Raw genomic sequence first — 26112 nt, forward strand, 5'->3', positions numbered from 1 at the left:
TCGCTCGCTTCTCTGCCGCATCTGCAGGGGTCGAACCCGGACTTATCCACACCGGGCGTCCCCTGCTGTTTCTGCAGCTCCACGCTCCGGCTTGTGGATGAAGATTCCCACCGCTGTGTCGAGCACATGGAAAAAGGTGAATATACCTGCCACAGACACAATCGACGAACTTCTTATCTTATTACAAAGAAAGAGCATAAGGTTGCAAAATATCAAATAGGCTGTAGTAGTCTCACCTAGAGCTATAGAGTATCTCTGGTCTCAACTACAAGGTCCAAATGCACGCAGTCTTACACATGTGTTCACAGACTTGTGTTCTGATCGGACATTTTGCACAACATCTTGAGAAACTCGTCCTTGGATTCATGTAAGACCATGTGTGATATATGTGTGATAGACTGGCTGTACTGCCAAGGCTCAGCAGTAACTGATATGTTGAATATTTCCCCATAACAGGTCAAACGTTGACTGCAGTGAGCTGTCAGCCTCCTTGTTAATCCTCATTTGTATCTTTAAGAGAAACACTGACATCCAAATTCCAGCGTAAACCCTCTTCTATCCATGTTGACACTTAACCTTTGGCCCTCCCGAGAAATACTTGCCAGTGTTAATACTCTGAGTGAACGTGTATGCTGTGTTTTAGGTGATGCCTTCTCGATTGGGAAATTGTGCAAATGTAGTCGTGAATAACCTGGCAGCAGCTTTCCCTCTGCCTTCATATCCACAGGAACACACATGTTTGTCTTTGGGCTTCAAGTTAGGTCAGTGGATTCAAAATAGACCCACTGAAAATGAAAGTTTAATAAAGGGTTGCATCAGTGTGGCTTCACTTCTTGGATCACCTGCATTCCCGCAAGTAAGGGTTGTGGATTTTTTTTTTACTGTTCTCTTTTAATGAATACATTGACCCTAAGTTAAAATCAATTGCTGGATGCCAGTGAAGACTCAAGATTATTGCCAATAGCCCCTTTCAGTGGATGTGTTATTATAAGGATCGTGGTAAAGTTGCATTGAATTAAAACTTTATTATTGGTTTTTTGTTCTATGGAAGAAATAGTGCTGATAATAATCAGAGCACCCGACTTTTACATCACACAGAAGTACAGCTTTGTGCAGTCAGATGAAGGTCAGTGAGAAGGCAGTTACACTGAACAGCTATTCAGTGCTTTGGAATGGTCTCCGGTGTTTTCTACCCTAAATTCCACTTTGATCCCTGAATAAGTTGTGTCTGTAGCCCCCTTTAGAGGACTGAAGGTTTTGTCAGGGTAAAATTTAATCAGGAGCAGTAATTGAACCCGGTTGAGCTGAAATATTTCAATTCAAGGTTGATTGAATGACAAAGTCAGAAAAATTGGTTTAATTTTGATAGTAATTTAGGCATGAAATTTAAATTTTTCCTTGTGATTTCAGTCCTTTGTGATTGCTTCTCATTGGCTCTGTGTATTGCAACAGTCATTTCCTCCTTTTCAGGAATTTTACAGAGCAAAAAGGAACAGATTATTCTCAATTAATAATAAAAAAAAGTAATTAATTTCCTGTACATGTATTTAGTCATAACACCACCTACTGTCATATGAATCATATGCAAAATACAATGTGGGTACCATGAATCAAAAATGTGCTCTATTTGTTTCTCTGACTGAAATAATTAAGACTGTGTGTGTTTGATATCAGCACCTGAAAGCAATGGCTTGTTACATTGCTGATATCAAAAGCATAAAGTCAATTATACCTCACCGTGTGGATCTTGGTCCAACCTCAATTTGCAGACCAAATGCAACATAGTACATCTCGATGAGACACAGAATGTGGAATGACCACACTGCAGCGAGAGCATGCTTCTTCCAAGCCTTTTCTGTGTTTTCTCCATCACGTTTTGTGTCCTCCACAGCTTTGGGGAGTCATCTGCAGGACTGTGCAGGAGCGTGCGTCTGTGCGCGTTTGATTTTGTCTGAACATTTTGTCAGACTGCTGCAGTCGCGCAGGTGTTTTGGTTTAGTGAAAAGGTAAAGTATACTTTCTGCTGGAGGCAGAGCCTGAAGACGAGACAGGAGCATTGTCCTGTGTCTTCTCGTGTGTATTTGGGTGCATGTGTTTGTGCACGAGTGCACTGGGTTGCACTGTGTTCTATCAAAGACAGCGTTTTCCATTCCTGTCGTTTGACAGTGCACAGTGTGTGTGTGTGTGTGTGTTCAGGATGACTGTTTGATGTGTTGTGAATTTTTCAGGTTGGGGACAATTTTTTTTTTTTTTAAATCTCTAACGTAATCTTATCTGACAGTTCAGCGCTGAAGAGTGTTTTATCTGTTTTTTTTCTGTTTTTTCCCCCATCACTGCTTTGATATTTTATTCATCATTACTTTTTTGCAAACAAAAACATTGAGAATGTTTTCTTTTTTTATTCGCATGTGTTTGAATTCAAAGACTGACCCCCTTTTTTTTTGTCATTTTGAAATCTTATTATTATAACGTTAAAAAAAAAGAAATATGCCTGTCTTCTCATTTTGTCCTCCTCTCTCACTGTGTCTTTTCTTCCCAGATCTCCTGACCACGCATTTCATCTTCCTTTTCAATTTTTCTTTTCTTCTCTTCTCTTAAAGATTCCAGATTATGAAATCTACCACTGGATTGGTAGCTTTGGAAATAACTGTGCATTATGGGGGTCCAGAGAATAAACATCTCTAATAATATATAATATAATATACAGAATAGAACTCAACATTTGGGACATGCAGTGTACGATTGAGCCATTGAGCCACACGGGCACCCAAATGGACAGCTGGATTAATGGATTCTGGCACAAGCGTTTCAACAAGGCATATGCAAAGTATTTTCAACTTGGTTTATCACAAAATCAATCCGCATGCATCTCTATACAAATGCAGTACAAGCTTGTTAATTTGTCTTCAATTCAATGAGAATAATTCTGGTTCTTTGAGTGTGTGCACAGCCACGTCACTGGGTTTTTAGTTCACTGTCACTTACGAATGGTTTATGTTAGGGTTTGGAGTTAAAAATGCATGATTAGGATTAACGGGATATAGTAGACACATGTTAACATTCATTCTTGTGTTCTTGGGAGACTGGACGTAGCCTTCATAAAGCTGTGGTGCTCGGCCTCACAAAATGGAATCCACTGCTTCCTTATCTCATTATTCCTTGTCAAATTAAGTCAATTTTTCTGGCATCCTGGGAAGTTGTAATTGCTTGATGAGAGTGAAATAGTTAACTTGCTAGTTGTGAGATACATGGCCTGATGGCATAATTAGCTAGTTTGATGCTAATATGCTCTAGGAGGCAGTAATATCATTTGAAAAATGAAAAATGAAAACTAAAAACGGACGCCAGTTATATGTTTGTACTAAAGACGAGACTCTCAGTCAAACTGCTTAAAAATTATTTAATTTTGCTTAATTGACTTTATTTTGTTTTCTTTCTCATTTTGAAGGACATTAGCCTCCTTTATGCATCCTCTCCCCACACTGCTGGAGGAGGACAATGTTAATTGCGAATAATTTATTTAACATAGTCAGATTTCAGTGTGAATAAGATCATTTTGTCACAGAATGGAGGGTATTTGTGATGATTGTCAAACTGTATTTGCAGATAATCCATAAGGCTGCAGCATTTAAAAGTATAAAAATGAAGGCACCACCTAATTAATGTTTTTTTGTGATTAGGCAATGCTTTAGAACTCCTGCTGAATCTCCATTGATGGGAATAGGAGTTTAGCCTTGAAGACAGCAAAAGAAGCTAAAATTGCAGGGATTATTCGCCGGAAGCCTGAAGGTGATAAATAAAGCCGCACCCTTGGTAAACCAAATAGCGATTTACAATTAACTGAAAATAAACAAGTTTCCTAGCTTCCCTCTTTCCTCGCCTCACATGCCTTTGTTCCCTGTCAAGCTTAGTTAACCACAATCAGTAAATCCAGCACTCCAGAGGCCAAATTTAATTTACTTTACAGCACAAAAGATACATTGTTCCCATACTTTTATCGCTAGTAAAGTCATATTCTCCCATTAGTCTCCACTTTCTGGTATAATCACTCAACCACCTCCCCCAATTTCCTTCTGTCTTTTTAACGCTCATTCCTCGTTCCATCTTCTGTTTTCATCCTCCCTCTGTCCCTCAGTCTTCCAGCTTTTTGTCATTTCCAAACTCTGTCATGCTCAAGGGTTAAAGGGTTTTGAAATTAATTAGAAGTCTTGACAAATGCTGGGAAAAGGTGCTTTATCAGTGACCAGTTTGTCTTGCCACAAAAATCATTAAAAAAAACAAGGACATATGATTTTTTTCTTTCTATCCATGCAGTGTGATGTATCCCACCCTCCCCTGGCGAGCTGTTAGGGCATGAGACTGCACGGAGGCCAGGATTTCAACCCTGACTCCCACCCGGAACCGGCTCCTCCTCTGCATCCCATCACCTGGTTGCCTCCTGGCGTCTTCACGAAGCATGTACGACTGCGTCTGCGCCTGGATCGCCGTGACCACCGGGGGCGTGGCTGCTGGCACCTGGTAGACTTGGAGGCAGAGCCAGAGCCGGTCGGGCAGAGACTGAGAAGCCGGGATCCTGACACGTGCACACAAAGTAGGATTTGAAAACCATATTTTTCTGACGATTTGAAGTGTAAAACCAGTGGAAATGTTAAGCACAGCACCGAAGGTCCATATTTAACATCACTGTGAAGAAACAAAGTCACTGAGAAGCCCTAAAGTCTTCACACACGCCATCAATTGTGCGATCTAGAAGTTGCATGTTAGTGCGAAATGGTGAAATGTCTGTTTTTTTTGTTTCCTCCTGACTAATAACTTGTGGAAAGAGCAGCACCTCTCAGCTTGGCCTTCCTCTGAATAGGGTTGAGTGAATGAGAGCACACAGTGAAGATAAGGAAGGGCGGCACGTGTGTGTGTGTGTGTGTCTGATGAAGTGTGTGAGCTTGCCTGTTCAATACACGCATTGTTGTTTCGTATGCGTTTATTTATTCCCACCTTATCACGTGACTCTGGTGCAGGATCCGATTTCAATGTCTGTTACCATGGAGACGCCCTGCCTGAGCTGTAAATAAATTCAGGGGGGTTGTTACATTGTTACATTGATTAGAGAACACAACACTCAGACATACCCATGCAGACACACACTAATCAATTCTACATTCAAGTGAGAGTCGGCATTTTACAGTTGAAAGCCACTTATATTTTAAATTATGTGCATCCATTTTGGTGTGTTTGTGAGCCTGGCAATGATTAGACTATATTTTTATACTTATGTAGGTGTACAGTTTAGTGAGACATTAGCATAGCTGACTTTGTGGCAGTTTCCTTTCACCATAAGTGAAAACAGATACAAATCTGCCTCCCCCGAAGCCAGTGATTAAGTTATGCTAATCACTGCTGATTGTTGCTACATTGCTGCGGCTGTAACACCAACAGCTTTCAAACACTCTGCCTCCAAACGGAAGCTGCTTCGTTTAGTTGTAAAATAAAATCAGGCGTAAGGGTTCACAGATCACGTAATTGCTTAATTAGCCATAAACAAATTAGGCTCTGGTCCCAAATGCATTGTGCTAGTGCAATGGTGCAAAAACTGGTGTTGTCTTTCAATGTTAATGTCACCCCCCATAATATCCCAGTCTTTATAAGTAAGAGATGATTATCTGTTCTCTCTCAGTCTGTCTTTGTGTGTAGTGTGATCTGCTGTAATGGGACAGGACTGATTGAGGAGTCATTAGGATTAATCTTGCTCTGTAATTACTTGTGTGATTTATGGGCCCCACTCTGCACACACAGGCCTCCAACCATCACGCTCAGTGCAGAATAAGCTTGTGAACATGTGCTAGCACTCAGTATTACAACCTAACCATCTTGATCTCGCTGTTTATTGTCGATTTTTTTTATTATCATGTACAGGCCCGTGTTCGGTCTGTCACTTTCAGCATTACAACAGCTCGTGAGTGACTACTTTCCACTTGAATCCTGACAAATCTCTTTACACTCTGGAAAAGGCTACGCATGCTAGCGAGGGCATGCCGGCGTTTGATCCTTTTTTCAGAGGTTAACCTGATTTTGATTGAGTGTTAAAACCCAGAAATTTGGCTTTGAATGGCAATCGGCATAGCAACCAGAGCGCAACTAATCGATATGTGGTCAGGAGGGAAATCCTGACACTTGTAGCGTATGAGAGCAAAAAGGCAGCTGGGAACCCACTTTTTTCTTTAATGCCTGCACCTCCGTTGGGGGACTACACACAGCTTTGCCTATGGCTGGTCTTTTTTCTTTCCGTATTTGTGTTATTTTATCATAGAAAAGCGGCGTGCGGCAGAAGAGGTCTACAAATGAAAAGGAGAAAATGAGCTTTGACAGCAATGTGAGCTTTTATCTGAAATAAAAGCAGCAGTCTTCCTGGTGGTGTTATGACCTTATGAGGTTCTAAGGAAAATGGATCTCATACCTGAAGTCTATATGAGGCATGTTTAAGTATTAGTGTGTAACTAAAAGATTTAATTTGCTCAGGTCCCTGCTTGCTAATTCTTGAAGGAATGACTCCGGATTATAGTTTTGAACCCAAACATCTGTAACACAAAAACTTGCGCAGTTTGAATTCCGTGGCCTTAAAAAAAAAAAAAAAAAAAACCAAAAAAACCCTGAGCTGCAGCAACTGTAATTACATTACAACCTCACACACAGACACAGACATCGCTTTGAGCTCAGCATGTCTGCCGGCTGCCGCGGGATGTTAGAGGCGGGTTGCTATGACGACTAAAAAGGGACACACAGGAAGAGGGGGTTAGAGTAGAAGAGAAAGGGAGGAGGGGGTTGGGTCAGAGGAAGGTGGTCGGTGATTGAGGAAGAGAGACGGGCTCACAGAGTTGCCGGCGTTTTGACAGAGTGTAGCAGCAGAGAGCAGTGACTGGTGCGAGCAGAGCTGTCAGGGGAGTATCCGGAAACCTACTGCTGGAGTGAAGCATCACACACAGTCAGAAATAACCAGACAGCTGTGTGCATGGTAGGTAACGCCGATTGGGGCTAATTTTGAAGCTTTTTTTTTCGTTTTCTTTTCCCCGTCTTTTTCTTTTCGGCATCTCAGCCTGAGAAAAAGAATAGAGAGCATGGCGCATATTCACGTGGTCCGTTTCTGTTCCTGTGTTCCTCTTTTTGCAATTTGACAAATACTGTGTCATCACACAAAAAAAGCCGATTTTACTCTTTAAACACATCTGTATGCACAGGAGTCAGGATACACCTGTGTGTTATTTGTGAGGAAATGAAAGAATGTTATGTCTATGTTAGGCTGACCAGGGGAACACCAGCCTCAGTGGGAGCACAGCATTTAGCTTCTGAATCAGAGACCATGTCAGGTTCGTGATTGTGCTGCACGAATAAAATAAACAGAGACATGCAGTAGACTGAGAGAGATGTATTGCGAGAGTAATAGCCTTGTGAATGAATGGCACCGAGACAAACACTTGAAACTACTGTTGTGTGTGTGTGGCAGCGTACTTCATTGATTGTTTGATTGTGTGGGTGTTGTGGGTATATGTGCTTCGCTTTTATTTCCTCTGTTTGTGTGTGAGAGTGTATGCGTGCATGTGTAGGTCTTTGTCTCTCTCTCTCTCTCTCTTTCTCTCTCTCTCTCTCTCTCTCTCTCTCTCTCTCACACACACTGTGCTGTAATGATATTTATTGCAATCTTTGCAGCTGGAGAGGGGGAGGGGTGTGGTTGAGTACAAAGCTTTATGCGGGTCTGTTTCTACTATTTCCTATCATTTCTCTGCGTGTATGTGTGTGTGTGTGTGTGTGTGTGTGGAGGGGATAGTCGCACTTGTATTTCTAAGTTTCCGCTCCAGTTTGGAGCTGAGGCAGTGCTGAGAAAAAAAAAAAAACAACCCACCCCCCCCACCACTTCCTACTTTCAGTTTATGTTTAAGAATCTCTTGGTCTCTCTCAGGTCTGATGAGTACCTTGTCCACCAGCCAGGAGATGCAAACTTCTACTCTCGGCCCCCAGTTCATAGTTGGGCCTCCGGGTAAGGTACCCGGCAGGAAGAGAGGACGGCCGCCTATCCGTAAGCTGGAGTTCCAGAGCCACTATGTTGAGGCTCTGTCGCCCCTTAAGGTCCCAAAGAAAAGAGGCAGGAAACCTGGCTTTAAGGTCAGTCAACCATTGTTTTATTTGAATTTTGATCATTGAAATGACCGTTTGTTTGACATGATAGTCAAACACTGTGTACACAGGCCGCATATAGGAAAGCAACCTGGCAGTCCTCTACTTGTGGGTTCTCACAGGATATAGCCATGCACAGTATTACGTTTGTTTAGGCAACTCTCAGAGCCCAACACAATCACTAGTTTTTCTTAAAAGACCCATCTTATAGACAGTGAGGATACATGCTTAAGATTATAAAGTACTTGCATTATGAAGCACTCCAAAAGTGACCCATCTGATGCTGAAGTTGTGCCCTTACCATGCACAGCATGCCTAATTTAAAGGTGCATTTTGTAGTAATTTTCTTAAACAAAATAGTTGTTTCCATTAAAGTCAAACAGGAAGTCTAAATGTGACACATCACCAGTGCACCAGTATTTGGCCCAACAATGACACATTTTGTTGTACTTTGAAATTTGTTTTGTCCATGAAAACAACTGAGAATTCTGTACTTGGGTGCGTGTGCCAGTTTTGCATGCAGTAGCATGCTTTTTTTTAAAGAAAAATAAAATTTCCCAGTAACTGTAGAATACTTGTAGAAGACGCTGCTACGCCATCCTCCAAAAAAATCAATTATGTGACAACCGAGCCACATGATGATCCACTGCATGTACCTGATTCCGGCTTATTGCGCCACTGTCTTTTCCTCTGTTTGGACTTTTGACAGGCTGGACTTTGGATCTACTGGATTTACTCAATATCTCGTCTTGTGGTATAATGTGGTATTACATCAGGCTAGCCATAGCTAGTCGTTTAAGTGCTAACTTCAGTAGAGATCTCAGCAACACAGCACATAGACATCACAACTGCTGTTACAACTGCTGTTTCTTGACGTGGTGATAGCAAGTTTAGCTGTTTTTTAGATGTTATCTGTTGGTTAACTGGGTTCCTATCATGCAAAAAAAAAAATAAATAAAATCAGGCTGTCAAATCATGCTGTGAAAAAACTTTAAATTTTACTGAAGCTAGTTCTTTGTCATTTAAATAGTATCCAGAAGATATTGGCACAAGTATTGCAGTTGTTATTGGTTTTAGATAATTGTTTCATCACTGGCTTGATGAGAAAGCTTACAGGGAATTTTAGGGTATCGTATGCAGGTCACTGTAACAGTAGACTCCACCATCAGTGGCAGTATCTTTAGTAATTGTTAAAAATATTGGTATCTGTATGTTTGTCTCCAAATGCACTATTGTACTGAAGAGTACTGAAAATATTGGTGAGTGCACTAACAATAATTTGGATTTAACTGAAACAAAAAGGTCAAAATTTGTTATTTTGCTAACATAGTTTGCTTTGTAGAAGTATCAACAGAAGATTTTCTATCCACCTATTGTTTTGGTTTTTTTCAGTTGTATAAGTTAAAGTCAAAAGTCAAATTCAAATTTATTTGTACAGCACATTTCATGTATAAAACAATTCAAAGTGCTTTGCATAAAATAAAAGCATTGCAGCAGGGAGCAGAAAAAAGCATTACAAATATGTAAAAGAATATAAATAGAAAGAAATAAAATAATTAAAATGAATAAAAACAAGCAACAGTCTAGATAAGTTAAAAGAAATGAGAAAAGAAATGTTTTTAACCTGGATTTAAAAATGTCTACATTTGGTGACAGTTTAATCTCCACTGGCAGTTTGTTCCACTTGTTTGCAGCATAACAGCTAAATGTGTAATGAGAATTACAGAAATACAGGAGTGCCAGTGATTTGTAAATGTCTACATGTGTGTACCTGTGCAGCTAAAGCCCAGAATGGTGATGTCCTCACTTGCCAGCTCTCCTCCCGGCTGCACACCAGAACCTGAGATGGGTTCCATCCCACAGGATGCTGCAATCGTCCCTCACTCTGCCACACCACAGGTTCTAACAGGTACCAAGACACTCATAGTGATCTTGAACTTTGTGCATTTTTCTATCTATAGTAACGTAGTCATAAATGAACTATTAGTATAGTTTCTAGAAGTAAGGAAACAACAGTGGAGGTGTGATGATGGAGAAGCGGAGGGTTCATCCAAATTACATAGAAAAGAAATTTGAGACTATTGGCTAATTGGTTCTAATATTTTTATTCTCACTTTACACTCAGTGTGCAGTAGGGGTGGGACTTTTGGATAAGAATAGTGGCCTTTCCTTCCTATGTTGTTCTTATTTTTGTCTTATCTTTTCTATCACCTGCTGCCCCGCTCCGAATGTGAGCTTAAATACATACATCTGCCTTTGCAAGTATCAGTTAGTGACATCTGTCCACTTTGATCTCCACACCCACCAGCGCCTGGTTGTCTGCATGCAGATGCAAAATCCCATCTAAACAATCCCATCTCTTTACATAATGTAAAGTCAAAAACTCATCAAGCTTCTAAAGGTTTACTGCACCTTAAAACACAATCAGAAGCTTTTCATTCTATTTCAATATCCCCCTCCCCCTGCATCCCTTGTTTCTGGTGAAAAATCAGATATTTGAAATGATTTTTACAAAAAGGAATTATTGATTTCCTACAGCCATCCTGCCTTGCTTTTTTTTAATTTCCCTCCATGGCTTGGACTGTTCTGAATAACCAAATATTTCCAAGATTGCCTTGAGTGTATTTGATGTTGAAGTGGGAATCCCATGTATCAAGGCCTAGCTGTTTGCTCTTTGTTCTTGCAAATCATAAAGGGTGTTTGATGTCAGAGTGTAGACATACAGACGAAGACTGTGCATACGCGGGTAGGCTCGCACACAAACCAGCATGCTCCCTGTGGTGCCACCCAGCCTATGTAAATCATTCCTCTAGTGAAATGGAGAAGCATTTCAAAATAGTCCCTGTTTTTGGCTTTATGTTTTTGAGACACAACCAATGTTGATATGCGATTCCTTTGATTCACTTCTCTTGTCTATTCATCATTTATGGTTTATGAAATAGTTTTTTTTTAAAAGTAGGATGTAGAAGACTGTTGAGTTCTTGCAACTTTCTGTAGGACATACAAGTATAGAAATAATTTAGATGTTTTGTAACTGACAAACAAAAAAAAAAAAACGACATCTCTATATCTCTAAAACTGAAATATTAGCAATTTACTGTGAACATGAAGGCAGTTCTGCTGTGTGTGTGTGTTTGTATTTAATTGTGTGTCATATTCACATGTGCAGATCTTATCACATAATTGATTTTTCAGAATACAATGAAATACATTTGACCTTTGCCTGAACACGATGTACACAAGGTAATTCAGAGGCATCTCTGTAGAGTGCTAAAATCTGTCACCAGGTAAATCCAGAGCTGCCTTGCTCTGGCAAGAACCAGAAAGCTTCTGCATTATTGATTAGCAGGAAAAAAAAAAGGGTTGGCATAAAGTGAACAGATTCAGAGGAATTACTGTTTGCCTTTCATCTATTTTATATCGATACTGTTACATGGTGAAGAGTTGTTGTTTTTTTTTTATAATTCAGCTTACTCGAAGGTAAGAGTTAAGATAAGAGGTACAAAAATGTAACTCCCGTCTAATATTGTGTCTGCAGCCCTGTTAGTGATACAGTGGTCTAAAAGCAAAGTGGAATGCTGTGAATACATTTCAGCAGACAGAAGGCTCCTCACAGTTTTATTCAGGCCATCCAGCATACAAAGAATGTTAACCACCGCTCTTCGGCATCACTGAAGTTTTGGGGAATAGAAAAAAATCTCACCTCCTGTAAGAGGTGGTGACATTATTTACGTATTGCTTCATAGGGAGGAAGATTGGATTGATTCTTTTGATACTGTGGAGCCACTTGATATTACTGAAGAACTGAATTTGTCATGTTTTCTTTAATGCAACATATGTCAGATGTTCATATCCTCTCGCATTCTATTAGTCAGGCAGAGGTCAGATTTGTTATTTATGTTCTTGACCTTCCATCATGAATCAATGGCATGGTTGGTCGTGTCTCCATTTTAAATTAATTATTTCGCTTTTGTCTCTGTAACCTTTGTCGTTTTGAAGGACAAAGGTTATTTGTTTCTGTTCACCTGATGATGTCTGGGACGTGTTATTTGTACACTTGTATGGCCTGTCCAATAGGCTTCTACATAGATTTGTCTATGCACTTCTGTTTTATATTGACTGTAATTGCCTGCCTTGATTCTGTGCCCATCTCAACTCTGATAAAGACAAACTAGTGTCGAAATGTCGGCAGCAAAAATAATCAGTGAGCTTCAGCCCTCCTTTATTCTTTATGGATGTTTGTTGTCCTTCAGAGGCACCTGATTCAGTTATAAACTGCTCAAAGTTGCGGAGAATCCTGTTTTCGTTGTGTTTATTGTTAATTGTGCAACCCGGAATCCTAGTTTTGTTCAGTTTGGAATCTACATCTACTCAAACGCTTTTTGGAAGCTGCACTTTGGCACAGTTGTGCTTTGAGGTACAACTCCATTTCCAGAATGTTTGAATGTTGTGCATTGTGTTAACAGAATGCAATGATTTTCCAATCATTTAAACCCATTAATTTGTTAAAAACAGGACAAATACATAGAGAGGGATTGAAATCCACTGATGGCTCACATGGCTCACATAGCACATGGATCTATGACTACATTCACATTATCATCCACATTGTTTAATTCTGATTTAATTGAGATCAGAATAAGAGGTTCCCAATTATAGCTAGATGTGTCTTGCATCTGACTTCTATTTGAAATGTATGGTGGCCCTGAGGATAGCTTGCTTTTGCTGTTTAAACAGCTATTACCAGCAGTGCTGGAGATGTGCTCCAGGTTTCTGACAATAACACACGGTGCATGGCTATAAAGCTGCATGGCATCTGATATGAACATCCGGACGTGTGTCCCATAGCCACATGTTGGATATAAATCTGATCTTGGACCACATACTGAAGTGCACATTGGAGTTGACTATGTATTAAGACAGCCTTGAAAAAAAAAAAATCAAATATGTGTCACATCAATGGAAAAAAAATTTGATTTGAGGCTCAGAGGCCTGGGATCATATAACCATTTCTATATGCAAAATGAAATGTCAGCCAATCAAAAAGGAAGGGGAGGCTAATTTCAGTGTTCGTGATGGCTTTATCATATTTAGAAGTGAAAAAAGATTTTCTGAATAATGGCTTTAAGAGTAAATTATGTTAACTCATGCACGTCCCTCTCCAGCAGAGACACCATTGCCAGATGATTTCATATGTGACCCACCTGTGGACTCCAAGCGCTACACCATAGATCCCAGTGACTCCGCCTTCAACATCATGACATCACAGTACCAAACTAAACACTCTTATGTGTACCGTAGCAGCAGTTGCTCTACTCCATTAGGTGTATGCCGGCAAGCATCAAGTCCGGCGAGTTTCCAGGATGGAAACAGGAATGGTGAGGCTGTGTGTAACTATCACAGGAAAAAAACCCACAATCCAGATATATGTATATTTTGGCTGTTCTGGCAATGTCGCTTAGTTTGTACAAATGATTGCCATTTATGTCATCTGCTTGGTTGGTATTGTGTTTGCATGACAGCCAGTGTTGGTCATCTTACTTTAAAAAAGTAATTAGTTACAGTTACAAATTACTTCTCCCAAAAAGTAATTGAGTTAGTAACTCAGTTACCTCATTGTAAGAGTAATTAGTTACTCGGCAAAGTAACTGTGAAATAATTTTTCATGTTCTAATCTATACGCTATTACGTTCTATAACATCTTTAACATCAAAGATGTTTATATTAACTGACTGAAGAATAAAAACACTATATACAGTATTTTAGAACATTTGGTATTTATTTGAACTCAATAGATTGCAGCCTGTCATATGACATGCTTAGAAATAAAAATATATTAAAAAGAAAATGTTGAAAATAAAATTCAAGTGCAAAATTGAGAAACGCGTGTAAACTTGGGTAAAATGAAACAAAGGAAAATCTCTAACTGTATTTTAGGCCTACTGCACAATAAACAGAACACTATATTTATATATTCGGGCTTGGGGTTGGGTTAGCAGCAGCAGCAACAGGTGTCATGTTAGTGTGTGTTGATGTGAGGTGCTTCATAAGATTCGAGTTGCTTGAGGCAGACGTGGATAAAGTCTTTTTTTCCTGGGCATAGCGTGCATATTACATAAACATTCTTGCCTTTGATTAAAATGGACGAGAAGTATTGCCGGTACTTTCAGTTTGAATTTCCCTGGCTTGTCGCCATTGTCGCCGTCTTGCTGTGTTTGGCAGTCAGAGCGTGCAGTGAGGCAGCGTGAGCAGGGCGTGATCCGCCCACCCAGCATATCATCATCGCATTTGCAACAGTGTCATCATCCCCACCCCTGCTCTCTCCAGGCAGCTGATGTGTAGTCAAAACCTAACACCTTCATTCAACCAAATTGTTGTAACGCGCCACTTCACATTCTCAGTAATGGCGACGGCGTTGCAACGATGGGAAAAGTAATTAATTAGATTACTGAAAAAAATAATGCCGTTAGTAACACCGTTATAAACGTTATAAAGTTATAACGTTATAAAGTAACGTTATAAAGTTGCTATCAGACTAATTCACCTATGTTCTCTCTATTTTTTGAGTCTTACTCAAGTTATTTGGGCAGTAAAGACATTTTTTTTTTACAAAAGCCCCAATTTCCATGTTGTTTCCAGTCTTTCCCAAAGTAATGCATTAGATTCTTTGGTGGTACAAAGGTTTTGTAGGTGTTATTTTACCATTGGAGCAGGATTTTTATCGCTCTGCCTGTCCCCCTGTGTTACACAGCCTACAGCTCAATGCCAGACACAGGAGAGGGCAGACGTCCTGCTGGCACGAACCCCTCCAGCTGGGGTGTAGAGGATGTGGTTTGGTTCATCAAAGAAGCTGACCCCCAAGCCCTGGGACCTCACGCTGATGCATTCAGAAAGCATGTGAGTTCAGAGTGAGTTCTTGATATTCATATGGGTATCTCATGTCATGGACTGACATGTTAACATAAAATGTAACGGAAAGGAGCTTCATATGCAGCCCTGCACTGCTTTTGGACAGGTTCATTCCATCACAGCCACAATAAACAGTCTGAGCAGCAGGAGGTTCAGGCCTCATTTTAAATCATGAAAGATACACCTTAAACAATACTGATTTGTTATATTGCGAGTTCTGTTTGTCACTACGAGTAACGGGGCTCCATGTTGTGTTTCAGGAAATAGATGGAGATGCCCTCCTACTGCTGAAAAGTGAGATGATGATGAAGTACCTGGGACTGAAGCTGGGCCCTGCCCTCAAACTCTGTTACCACATCGACAGGCTCAAACAAAATCGATTGTGATTTACCGTAGAGGAGTGGAAGCCTCACGTTGACTTTCAAACTGCTCCATCCACTCAGCTAAACATCATGAACATGATCCACAGTTGATACCTAGTGTTTTTTTGTTTTTTTTTACTGTATCGGAACCTCATTTTGGTGACAAACTGGACAATTTGACTGTACATATTAGAACTATTTGCTGCTGAAGCTATTAACCATTTTCATCTTTGTGTGTTGGATACCCTAGTGGCTTTACAATGTAAATAGTTTTTCTGCAAAACAGATAGCAGCTTCTGTGTATTGAAACTTGATCTTACCACAGCATTAATTTGAGCAGACCATAATAATGGCCCCTGTATCAACACAACCGAAGGCCTACATAGGCAGGGAAACTGTATGGTGCTTTACCTCAGTGATATTGGTTACAACAGCAAGCAGTAACAGCTGCAAGACTTTGCCTGCAAACCACAACACACAAATCATAAAAAACTGTAACATCAGTTGTGCCTCCCATCACACGGTGCTCATGACGACGGGAAGAAAAGGAGACGCTGAACAGCAAAATCGTTTTGCAAACCTCAGGGTGCAAAGCGCTGCGATGAAAAACAAACTGGTCCAAACTCGTAAAGTTTGTCGCTCCTTTAAGCAGTTACTGCCTCGATAAACTCAACACTCGATGTAGCCGAATCAGTCCTCTCACACACTTTATCTCAATCTCCTCTCCACAGTTTACATTTGACTCCTGTGATACCTCTTAATAATTTTGCATTAAAAACCTCTGCTAAAGTAGTATGTCATATCAAAATTGTAGAAAAAAAAAGGAAAAAAAATATGATTAAAGCATTTTTTTTAAAAACCTTGTAGTGTCCTCTTAGACACATGTTTTCCTCATATAATGTACTAACAACATCTTTTCTGAGGTAAATAATCAATCACATGCAGTACATGTGAAACTTGTGGCTAAACAAAACTTTTTTAACATGTTGTACAGCACTACTTTAGTCTTTCACGTTACTTGTTTTTTCTGAGATTTTCTTGTGTACCGCAAACAGACTTTTATGAAATACAGCATATTTGTCTTTGTATGAGTTCTTTATGTTTTTACATGACTATTTTCACATTTTTTAAGTGAGCCATGTACATGGATGAATTATGAAACCAGGGGCTGCTGGGTACAAATGTGAAAAAGCTCCCTCCACTCATCCTGCTGTTGACTGAAGGCTGCTACAAACTGTATGATTTAAGCTGTCATATAGGTTGACGTGATGATTTGGGCATGTTTGTGTGCAGACTGTATGATGATGATGATGATGATGATACCTGCTGAATCTTAGCAGTCTGCAGCTGTGAAGAACAACACAGATTGTAAGCATCATAGTGAGATGAAGTTTTATGAGCTGAAGGACTGAAAAATTACCCTAATTACTTATTAATATGCTAACTGATTTACTAATTATCTAGAGGTTGTAATCCCTCATCTGTTTGCTTCTGACCTGCGTTTTTCTGTCATGGTGTGAGCTGGAGGACAAATCATATAGAAGAGGCCTCTGCTGCCACAACTCAATCAGGTTTTCTTATTTTGAATTCAGCAGTTGTGTTTATCATATTTGGCCTCAATCTACACTTTTCAGCTTTGGTTTGAGCCTTTTCAGTATTTCACTCCATGATCTATTGGTTGATGATTATCCTAAATCTCTAACATTGTCAGAAAATTATTGCAGGCTATCTTTGGAAACAAGACAATAAAAAACCACCCAAAAATCCTACAACGTACACTGGGCATTAGGCACTGGAAAAGTGTGTTTCTTACAGATGCAGATTCTCACAGATCCATCACCATGTGGACATTGTGCAACTCTTTAAGGTTTAATTTTTCTTTTTTTGGCCCATTTTGGCCATCCTGTTTCCCCACGTTTAGTTGTTGAGCATCTCGGCTTGTTTTGTGTCTCACAATTTGGTCGCTTTTGTTTACATTTGGAATATGTCTCTTTTGGGTAATTTTTCTCACATTTTATGTCTCATATAGATTCTTTTTGCTTCTCATTTTGGACTTGCACTTCTCTCTTCTTCATTCTTTGACTGTTTGCGTTTTATTCTTCATCTCCAATACATTTTTTTAAAAATGACTTCTTTTTTTGCTGTCTGTCTCCTTTTCTTGAGCTCCAAGATAAGACAGGGTGACCCTGGCTTCAACTGTAAATGGCCCCTAATCATATGCCTTATGTAGATGGGGCTGGTAATAGCGACAAGCAGCAGCAGTGGTGATCGTGGAACTCAATAAATACCAGGAAACCTATCAAGTATAGTTGGATTCTTATCTCTTCCACCAGTTCACCACAGGACCCAGCCCTCTCATCACTTCTGTTTGTTTGTACTCCAGCATGAGAGCCAATATCCTGGGCGTCATATTTTAAAGTTCGCTGATGAGTCAGTTCTTCTTTCCCATCTAAATTCAGATGACAAAGACCACATAGAATTTTAATAACTGGTGCAATTTTTCCTTTTTAGACACCAATGTATAAGTAAGAAGACTGATTGATTATTGATTTTAAGAAAAAAGAAACGGAACACTCTCTCCCGATATTTTAATGCAGACACTACTTTTATGAATATGTTTTATTGTTGTTTTATCGAATCCCTTCTACGTCTTTAAATGTTAACAATTAAACTATATCGATTGATTTACTGACTGACTGCGGTATTATTCAAATACAGAGCCAAACAGTAGCCACAAACAGCAATGTGAAAATATTTATTGACCTTTATTTTTAAAACCTACGAGATTCACGCTTGCCCGAACTATCGCGTGAGCACAGACGTTTTACTTCCTGTACGAGCGTGCAGACAATTTTCATGGGACTTATACAAATCCGTGCAGCTGGGAGCCAGAGGTGAACATGGCAGACGTCTCAGAGAGGACACTACAAGTCGCCGTGGTGGTTTCCTTCGCGGTGGGCTTCCTGTCAGGATGGCAGGCGAACAGAATGAGGAGGAAGTTTCTTGACTGGAGGAAGAAACGGCTGCAGGACAAGCTGTCAGAAACGCAGAAGAAACTCGACCTGGCTTGAATGGTAACCTCGGATTTTTAACGACACACATGGGGGTTGAGTTTTATTTAGGCCTGTTATTCAATGGAGGGTTTGTAACTGAATTACCAAGCTCAGCTGCACATTTGTGAGGCTCATTTGATTCACCTCTTGTCATTTGCGTGGGACTAATCTAATTCTTCACATGACAGGCTGGGAGCTGTCTGCTTTATGAAGCCGTTGGAAACTGGATGTCCCACACGCCTGTCATTGTGCTGTCTGCCTCATCTTGCATAACAAGACTGATCTTCATATTCACCCAACTCCACGGAGACAGCCGTTAGTGACAGCAGCTCTTTTTCCTGCAGACATACACCGGCAGAAGTTGGGGATATGTCTTCAGTGCTTTCTGTACTTGCGTGTTCTTTTCACATCGGGTCAAGCAAATTGTTGTAGTTTTCTTTTTTTTTTTTTGTTGCTTCGAGTATGTGGGAGAAGTCATTCAACAGGAGGTCACATCTGTCAACACAGACCAGCTGCTCCTTAAATCCTGCTCAATGTCCTCCACAAAGGATCTGCGAATTAATTAAAAAGAAAAATATCAAAACACCCAGTGATTTGTATTGAATGCAGCTTTGTGTGAACTTGAGCGCGTGTCTGTGAGATTTTATTAATAAAAGCTTTTTTTTTTATTTACAAGTTTTGTTTTGAGTTATTGCCCCATCTGCTGGATGGAATAGACAATTGCAACTATGCTGTGAACTGTGTCGGCATTAGTTTATTCAGAATTGGAAGATTTTTGAGGATCACTTTCATATCAGATTTTTAGCTTTGGAAAGTGTGGTTTATCAGATGTTAGAGAAAGGAGGACACAAAGGCACACGTAGTCCTGAATGTAATGATGGCAGAGATGTCGTAATATCCATGTTTTCAAGAGCATGCTGTAAAGCTCATCAGATATATTTGCACTGTGTGCGCAATATGAAATTGCAAATAACCCGATGAAACTGCAAAACAAACATCCTTCGGTGTCGGCATATTCCTGTAACCTTCCTGGTGTACACAGAAGTACAAGGTGTCATATGCTAAAAAAACTTGGCTGAGGCAAACAAGGTTGAAATACAAACGTCACTGAATAAGAATCTCAAGCAGAAATGGTAAGTTTGGACCTAAAAAAATAAATGTAAACAGTTTATGGACAGATTGAATTATACTTAATCTCATTGAATCAGTATCTGGAAGGCTTTTTCTGTGAGTAGTGGTACTGGATCATGATTATTATGCAGGGTGAGCATCCAAGTCCTCCACTGCTTGGCAAGCAAGCAAAGGCCCCAAAGATGAATGAACAATGACCTGCCCCCTGTCCTCCTGTTACTCAGACCCTGTTTCGAGCTTGTGTGCCCTTCTCAAATGTGATAGTTGCAGTGAGGGAAGACAATACAGCTCTTTGAACAACTTTAAACGGCTTTTCGGAAGGTATCGTTGCCAGGGAAAGTTGATCCTGAACGGATCAAAAGCCCAATGGACTCCACAGATGAAAGACTCAAAGCAGTTGTTGAAAATGATGAATAAACTAAAAGCTGTGATTAAACCAGTGGGTTGGCAACGATTCTCAGTAGTTAAATTGCCTGATCAGTGTCACACCTTTTCTTAGTTCAAACATTCATGTTGTGGCTTCAGCATCATTTTGGGTTGACCATTTATTATTTGTCTCAGTGTTCCCATCTCTGACAGCCCAAAAACCTGGAACAAGTATAAAAGTGCACCATCTCTCCAATGCGCAAAATGATATTTGGACTTCATACGCAGGCCATAGCAGTTGCTCAATGCTTTCAGCCTGTCCATAGGTGGTGCTAGTGCTCTTTAATACTTTATGCTGCACAGAGTAAGTTTTTGCCTCCAGCATTCCAGTCACTGACTCTGAAATTAGATCTTGTGAGCAGATCTCTCTTTTTCATCATCACCAGTCAAGCAGGCCTATTACTATGTCTCAACAAGCTTTTGACAAGATCTTAAAAAGTCCTTTTTTTTCTTCCAGCAGTCCATCAGTGATTTGGGAGGGCACTGGAGGGGCATCAGTGGAGGTTGAGCTTCAACTCATCCAGAAATATATAGATGCTAAAGTATATACACACATACTCTCTCACACACACAGACACACACACACACACATATACATACACATTTCAAAAACTTAACTTATGTTAGTTAAAGTCCATCCATCCATTTTCTATACCCACTTAACTCAGTTCAGGGTCTCGAGGGGGCTGGAGCATATCCCAGCTGTCATTGGGCGAGAGGCAGGGTATACCCTGGACAGGTTGGCTGTCCATCACAGGGCCACACAGAGGTTAAATAAAGTCAACAATCCCAATTGAAATTTGGGTCAGATTCTGTCAAGTTAATTTGAATTGTTAATTCGTGTGAAAATGTCTCATTAGTAAGCCAGTCAGATGGGATGTGCTATGTGAGCTCTTTGTTTTTTTTGGACATTTTTATCAGGCCTGACTTTAGAAAATTTCCAGCATCATGTTTTGTAATTGAAATACAGCACAAGATGTTCATGAAATTAATGCACCAGTAGAGAATGAGATGTACAGAGATGTGTTCTGTTAAGATAAAACACGCATTATCGTGGCAAAAAAAACTGGCTCATTGACTTTCTCTCCAAATCCACTTAATATGCATAGCCAAGAGTTTGTGGAGGGAAAAAAAAAGGGAAAGGATAGATGACAGCTTAGTATAAATTAAAAAGTGTGAGAGTGTTTGCCATAGGACAAGCCTGAAGTTGTTTGTGTTTTGGATTCTAGACAGATCGTTATTACCCCTCAACGTCTCACGTTGTGGCTAAATTGTGATGAATAGCTTTCTGGGATCCAGTGCGCACACATGCATGTGTGTAGACTGTCTGTCTAGTTGTTGTTTATTTTGTAGAAAGCTGTGTGTGATTGTGTGCAATGCTGCTGCATGTCTCTAAGAAGCCTTTTCAAAGGAGATGAGACCCTTCAGTCACTTGAGGAGATAATGTGAGGGAGAAAGAGTTCACATTGACTGCTGTGATTGATCTGATTTTCCTAATTGGCACGAAGACCTAAGAACGTGTGTCCTTCGTCTGTACTGAGTGTACTCAGGGAGTGTCATGTTTAATAAGCTTTCTGATTGGCTTTCTGGTTGTGTGATTGTGCCCTCTGGCTATTGGGAGACTGCAAAGAGGAGAGGAGAGGAGAATTTTGAAATCTAAGAAGTAGGGAGAGCAGAATAGACTTCTGCTACGGTACTTTTAGAAACAACTACGAGTCATATGGGAGTATCCCGTTGTCTTAAGCAATAAGTACAGCAATGAGTTGAATGTTTTTTTTCACTGTATGCGTACATGAGCATCATGTCATACCTCTTTCTACTGTTTTCCTGTGTCACACAAATTTTAAAGTTGATGAGAACACACCAGCATGAACAAACACCTGAGCATAACCTAGGTTCAATCCAATCCATCCTCACACTCCCGTGGGTATTTACATGTTTATGGATGACTTGATCCATTTTTCAGATATAAATACTGAGTCTGTGCATTGGTGTAATATGCAGCAAGGATTTCCATTTAAACGGTGATGTGATTATGTCATGCTTTATTCAATCAAGACTTATTTGGAAACATCCTTTCCAGAAGGCTTTTATGTAAACGAAGAGAACAGCAACACCTTCATTCTCTCTGACAGCAGACAAATTACTGTGTGCCGGGGGTTTTATGAACACTCTTACAAACGCCTTACGAACAGGTTTTTAGAGAATCTAATAATCTCTGATATAATCACAGTAATCATTATAGAGCACAGGTAAAATTTATTCAAATGATCCAACTGAAGGGTTTGAACTACCTAAAGGAAACATAGCAATTGTTCAAGGCAGCAACAAATACCTTGGGGTCCCACAGGTAGTTTCCCTGCTGATATAATGACTTCAGGAGTAGATAGAAGTCCTTAATATCAAGACAAGAATATTCCTCACAATACACGAGGGGTTTCACCTCAAGTGCAGCACCTGAGCGGAAGACCAGGGCTTAATGAGCATCAGAGCCACTATCCAAGACAAAACAACCAAGATCCTGGAATAAATCAGGAAGATGGACCTGGGTGAAGAACTGCTAAGTGAGTGCTTCAGGCATCTGAAATCCAGTGAAGGAGGAAAAATAAGAAGCCTCTTCACAGCAAGTGCCACCGACAGATTGAAGTGTGGTTGATATTGTGAAGTCCTATCAGTGGGTAGAAAAGGCTGGATTGAACGACAGCAGAAAGGCACTAATCATGGCAGCCCAAGAACAGGAACTGAGCATAAGAACAATAGAGGCCGGGGTTGCTTAAAAATCCAAAGTTAAAATGGGAGATACCTTCAAAGGTGGTGGCGAACGACAGAACTGAGATCCTGTTAGACTTCCAGATCCAAAGTGAGAAACTGGTGACGGCTAACCGGCCAGATCCTCATTATGCCACCTCTAACATTTATTTTTTCTCTCTACACAGTAGATTACATCTGTCCAGTCAAAAAATATGGATTTCTAGCTTTAAGACTGAACATTTAAGACTCTTTAAGACAGACTGGGGATTTTGACATCAGCCATATAATAGTTGATTACAATTGAATACGTTGATGAACAAGTGACTCATCCTTCAACAGGATGATTCACATTTAACATGTTTTGCTCAGATAAATACAACCTTTCCTTTTTTTTAATCAACCTGCTGTTTTGGAAATATATTCACTGATTTATTGGAAAGAGTGTGGTGAAGTTGTTGGCACAGCTGTGTCCGACAGATGAAGATTGCTACTCACAATCTTCATAAGCCTGCAAATCACGGCTTTTTAATCATAAAACAAAGCTGTTTTCTCCTGTTCTGAAGACAAAGCAGAAACGAATTATTCATTCATATTATCAACCCAGTGACCAAAGTCACTAACTTGCAAAGATTGTGGACTTTTAAACCTTAAAAAGTAAGCGTAAATTCAATACAAGTCTAATTTTTTTTTCTCTCTTTAATAGCTTGACCCTCAGCATCGTTTCACTTTGAACACAGACATGTTAGTTCATAAAAATCCATTACGATACTGATCCTGAAATGACCCGAGTGAGCAGAAGGGACAGTTGGAAATAAAAGGAAACTATAAAACTGTGACAACGTTAAGTATATTACAGTGACAGCGTCTTTTGTGAAAAGATACCCTGGTAGAAAACACAGAAAAATAAAAAAGTATATATACTGAGGAAGATAAATTGATGGAACACAGGGGAGTAATCAACTAACGGAGCAGAGGGCTGGAGTTAAACAAACGTGGGATGCAAAATTAACTGGAATCTTACAAGCAAATGGACATCTCAAAAATAAAATGGGAGTTATACGTGAAACTGACTGAGGGGAGAGAAAACAATCAGAAACCCCAAACCATAATGCACCAATCAAAATTGACACTCGGAATTTTGTTTGAACCAAAGAATTTGTTACTCTTTAATCAGGACGAGACATTTGTTCAACTCTTTCCCACTGAGACAAATATCACTGTTCATTCTAAAGTTGTGCGTCTGTCGCTTCCTCCATTAGGACCGTGTCTGGCAGAGGAAGAAGATCATATTTCAGCTGGTTCCAAACCTGGGCTGCCCTTCGAATGGTCATGGAACAACCTGCACAATTCCTCAAGTTGTTGAACAATGCAAAGGACTGCCTTGGCATCATCTACGTTTCATCTACTTAATTCCATTTTCCTTCTTTGACACAGTATATGTCAGTAGCATACCGAAATCAATATCAGAGGGGAAGTGTTTTAATGTAGCATAGATAGTTTAATCAGTTTCTGTTCAAAAGAGGTTGGTTGTTTCACATGTCTGCAATACAAAGCAAAAAGAAAAAAGGCGTTTGTGTTGCTTTAAATTTTTGCCATTTTGCTTAATTCCCCAAGTATTAGAGGTGATGGAGGTAAGAGGTGTAGGGACTGCATTTTCTTTTCTTTTTATAGAATGGAAAAATAGTATTTACTTTATTTTAGGAAAACGCTGTTTAACTAGTTAAAACTGTTAACTAGTTTTAGTTAATTTTCATAGACAGTGCTCCTTTAAAGTAAAACAACAAAATCATCTCCCAAAAGCTTATTCAATTGATATTTTAAATCCATCCATCCTTTCTGTAGCTAAACACACCGAGAAAAAGAAGTATAATTTCTGTTCCCAAAGTTTTCATAAAGGTGCTCTGTAAGGTAACCTCTATACATTTGTATGATTTTAAAAGTACAGAATAATCACCGGTGATTATTTTAATTGCAACGAGATATAATATAAAGGTCTCAACAGAAAATGTATCAGCAAGATTATTGGTGTTATTTTTTCCTGCTGAGCTGCTCTCTGTTTAAGCATCATCCAGGCACCTCCCATTTCATTAATCTATGATTTTATGACACAGACCTTTTTGTGGCTACACGTGCGTATCTGATATGAGGACAAGTTGACTACAGCTGGCTCTGTCCTTCTGTAAGCACAGCTGGCCAGAGACAGATAAAAGTGTATTGTTCCAACTATGGTTTGATTAAAATGAATGTAGCAGCATCTCAACACACTTCCAGTCCCAGAGGAGAATTCATCTTGTTTAGTGCATTCAGCTTTATTGTCTGGCAAGTTAGACAATCTTGCACATATGGCATTTATTCTCTTTTGAGAAAGTTTTGTTTTGACTCTGATAGTAACTATGGCATAACTACTGTAGGTGCCACAATTGCATCAGACACACGCACACATACACACACACACACAAGGTTAATATGCACAGACAAAGTCAGCTCATCTGTGGAAACTGCTTATTCCAGCTGATGGAGTGTATAATTCCAGCATTGGAATAGTAATGATGGCATTGTAATTCAGATGGATAGAGGAGAAATTAGATTCTGGGTTTTTTGCATATTGTCATTATTGAGTTCAGCGCCATTCTCTTGGTAAAAGTGAAATGAATTGAGAGATGGGATGGCTTTACATGTCTAACTTGCTCAAGCGACCCACAAGTCTCACCTCGCAGCACTTTGTGGAATTTAAAGTACATCTCGTGTTCTCTAGAGAAACAAAAATCTATACATATTTAAGCATGCATTCACTCTCACACTGCATGCATCCCAACCTTAATGTCTACAATCGTGGAAAACACGCCAGCAATTGCAGAGAAAACAAAGGATATTTCTGCACAGCATTTCCCATAATGGCCCTTTGCAATGTTCTGTAATTATGTTTTCTCCAGAAAATCTTCATTACTATTATTTTGCTTTCCACAAGCCCACAGACATATTTTCAAATAAAGCCAGTTTCTCTTTCTCTGTCAAGTTTTTCTGAGCCAGCACGCATGCATCATTCCAAGATACCATGAAAGAGAACAATGACTTTCACTCCTCTGTGTTTTTGCACTCTGGGCAGTATGATGGCCTGCGGCTTAGTCTTAGTTAAACAAATATTGAACATCACGGATCAATGTGTTGTGCGGTGTTTATTACAACTGAAAGAAAACCACTACCTTTATCAATATATGTAGACCAAATTCCTGTCAAAATGTGATTGCATCCTCGCTGGGGAAAAAAAAAAAGGATTCTTGTGACTTAGATTCTCAAGTGATTTATTCTTTCTCCAG

The 26112-nt window shown here is 39.8% G+C and overlaps 2 protein-coding genes across 5 annotated transcripts; both read left to right on the forward strand.

Moving 5' to 3' along the window:
- Positions 1–25: 25 nt before the first annotated feature.
- Positions 26–16520, forward strand: scml4 (Scm polycomb group protein like 4). Of its 4 annotated transcripts, none has more exons than XM_072362608.1 (7): positions 26–136; positions 4315–4591; positions 7949–8151; positions 9943–10072; positions 13332–13541; positions 14915–15060; positions 15333–16520. In XM_072362608.1, exons 2-7 carry the CDS (start codon positions 4354–4356, stop codon positions 15456–15458), a joined length of 1053 nt encoding a protein of 350 aa, XP_072218709.1. In that variant the 5' UTR covers positions 26–136; positions 4315–4353; the 3' UTR covers positions 15459–16520. The 4 variants fall into 4 exon arrangements, with proteins under 4 accessions (XP_072218709.1, XP_072218710.1, XP_072218708.1 ...); XM_072362609.1 differs by having other exon boundaries at positions 28–136; positions 13329–13541; positions 14915–15071; positions 15333–15415; XM_072362607.1 differs by having other exon boundaries at positions 30–136; positions 13329–13541.
- A 1740-nt stretch (positions 16521–18260) lies between these two features.
- LOC140266858 (mitoregulin) lies at positions 18261–19155 on the forward strand. Its single transcript, XM_072361980.1, has 2 exons — positions 18261–18508; positions 18676–19155. Exon 1 carries the CDS (start codon positions 18335–18337, stop codon positions 18503–18505), a length of 171 nt encoding a protein of 56 aa, XP_072218081.1. The 5' UTR covers positions 18261–18334; the 3' UTR covers positions 18506–18508; positions 18676–19155.
- The last annotated feature ends 6957 nt before the right edge of the window (positions 19156–26112 follow it).

Source organism: Leuresthes tenuis, unplaced genomic scaffold (genome assembly GCF_036924035.1).
Source record: "Leuresthes tenuis unplaced genomic scaffold, fLeuTen1.0.hap1 SCAF_13, whole genome shotgun sequence".
Lineage (NCBI taxonomy): Eukaryota > Metazoa > Chordata > Actinopteri > Atheriniformes > Atherinopsidae > Leuresthes > Leuresthes tenuis.

Coding starts and splice junctions, on each gene's coding strand:
- LOC140266858 (XM_072361980.1), top strand. CDS start 18,335: ATGGCAGACGTCTCAGAGAGGACACTACAAGTCGCCGTGGTGGTTTCC.
- scml4 (XM_072362607.1), top strand. CDS start 4,354: ATGAGACTGCACGGAGGCCAGGATTTCAACCCTGACTCCCACCCGGAA. Junction 10,073..13,328: donor CACACCACAGGTTCTAACAG/GTACCAAGACAC, acceptor GTCCCTCTCCAG/CAGAGACACCATTGCCAGAT. Junction 13,542..14,914: donor CCAGGATGGAAACAGGAATG/GTGAGGCTGTGT, acceptor TGTGTTACACAG/CCTACAGCTCAATGCCAGAC.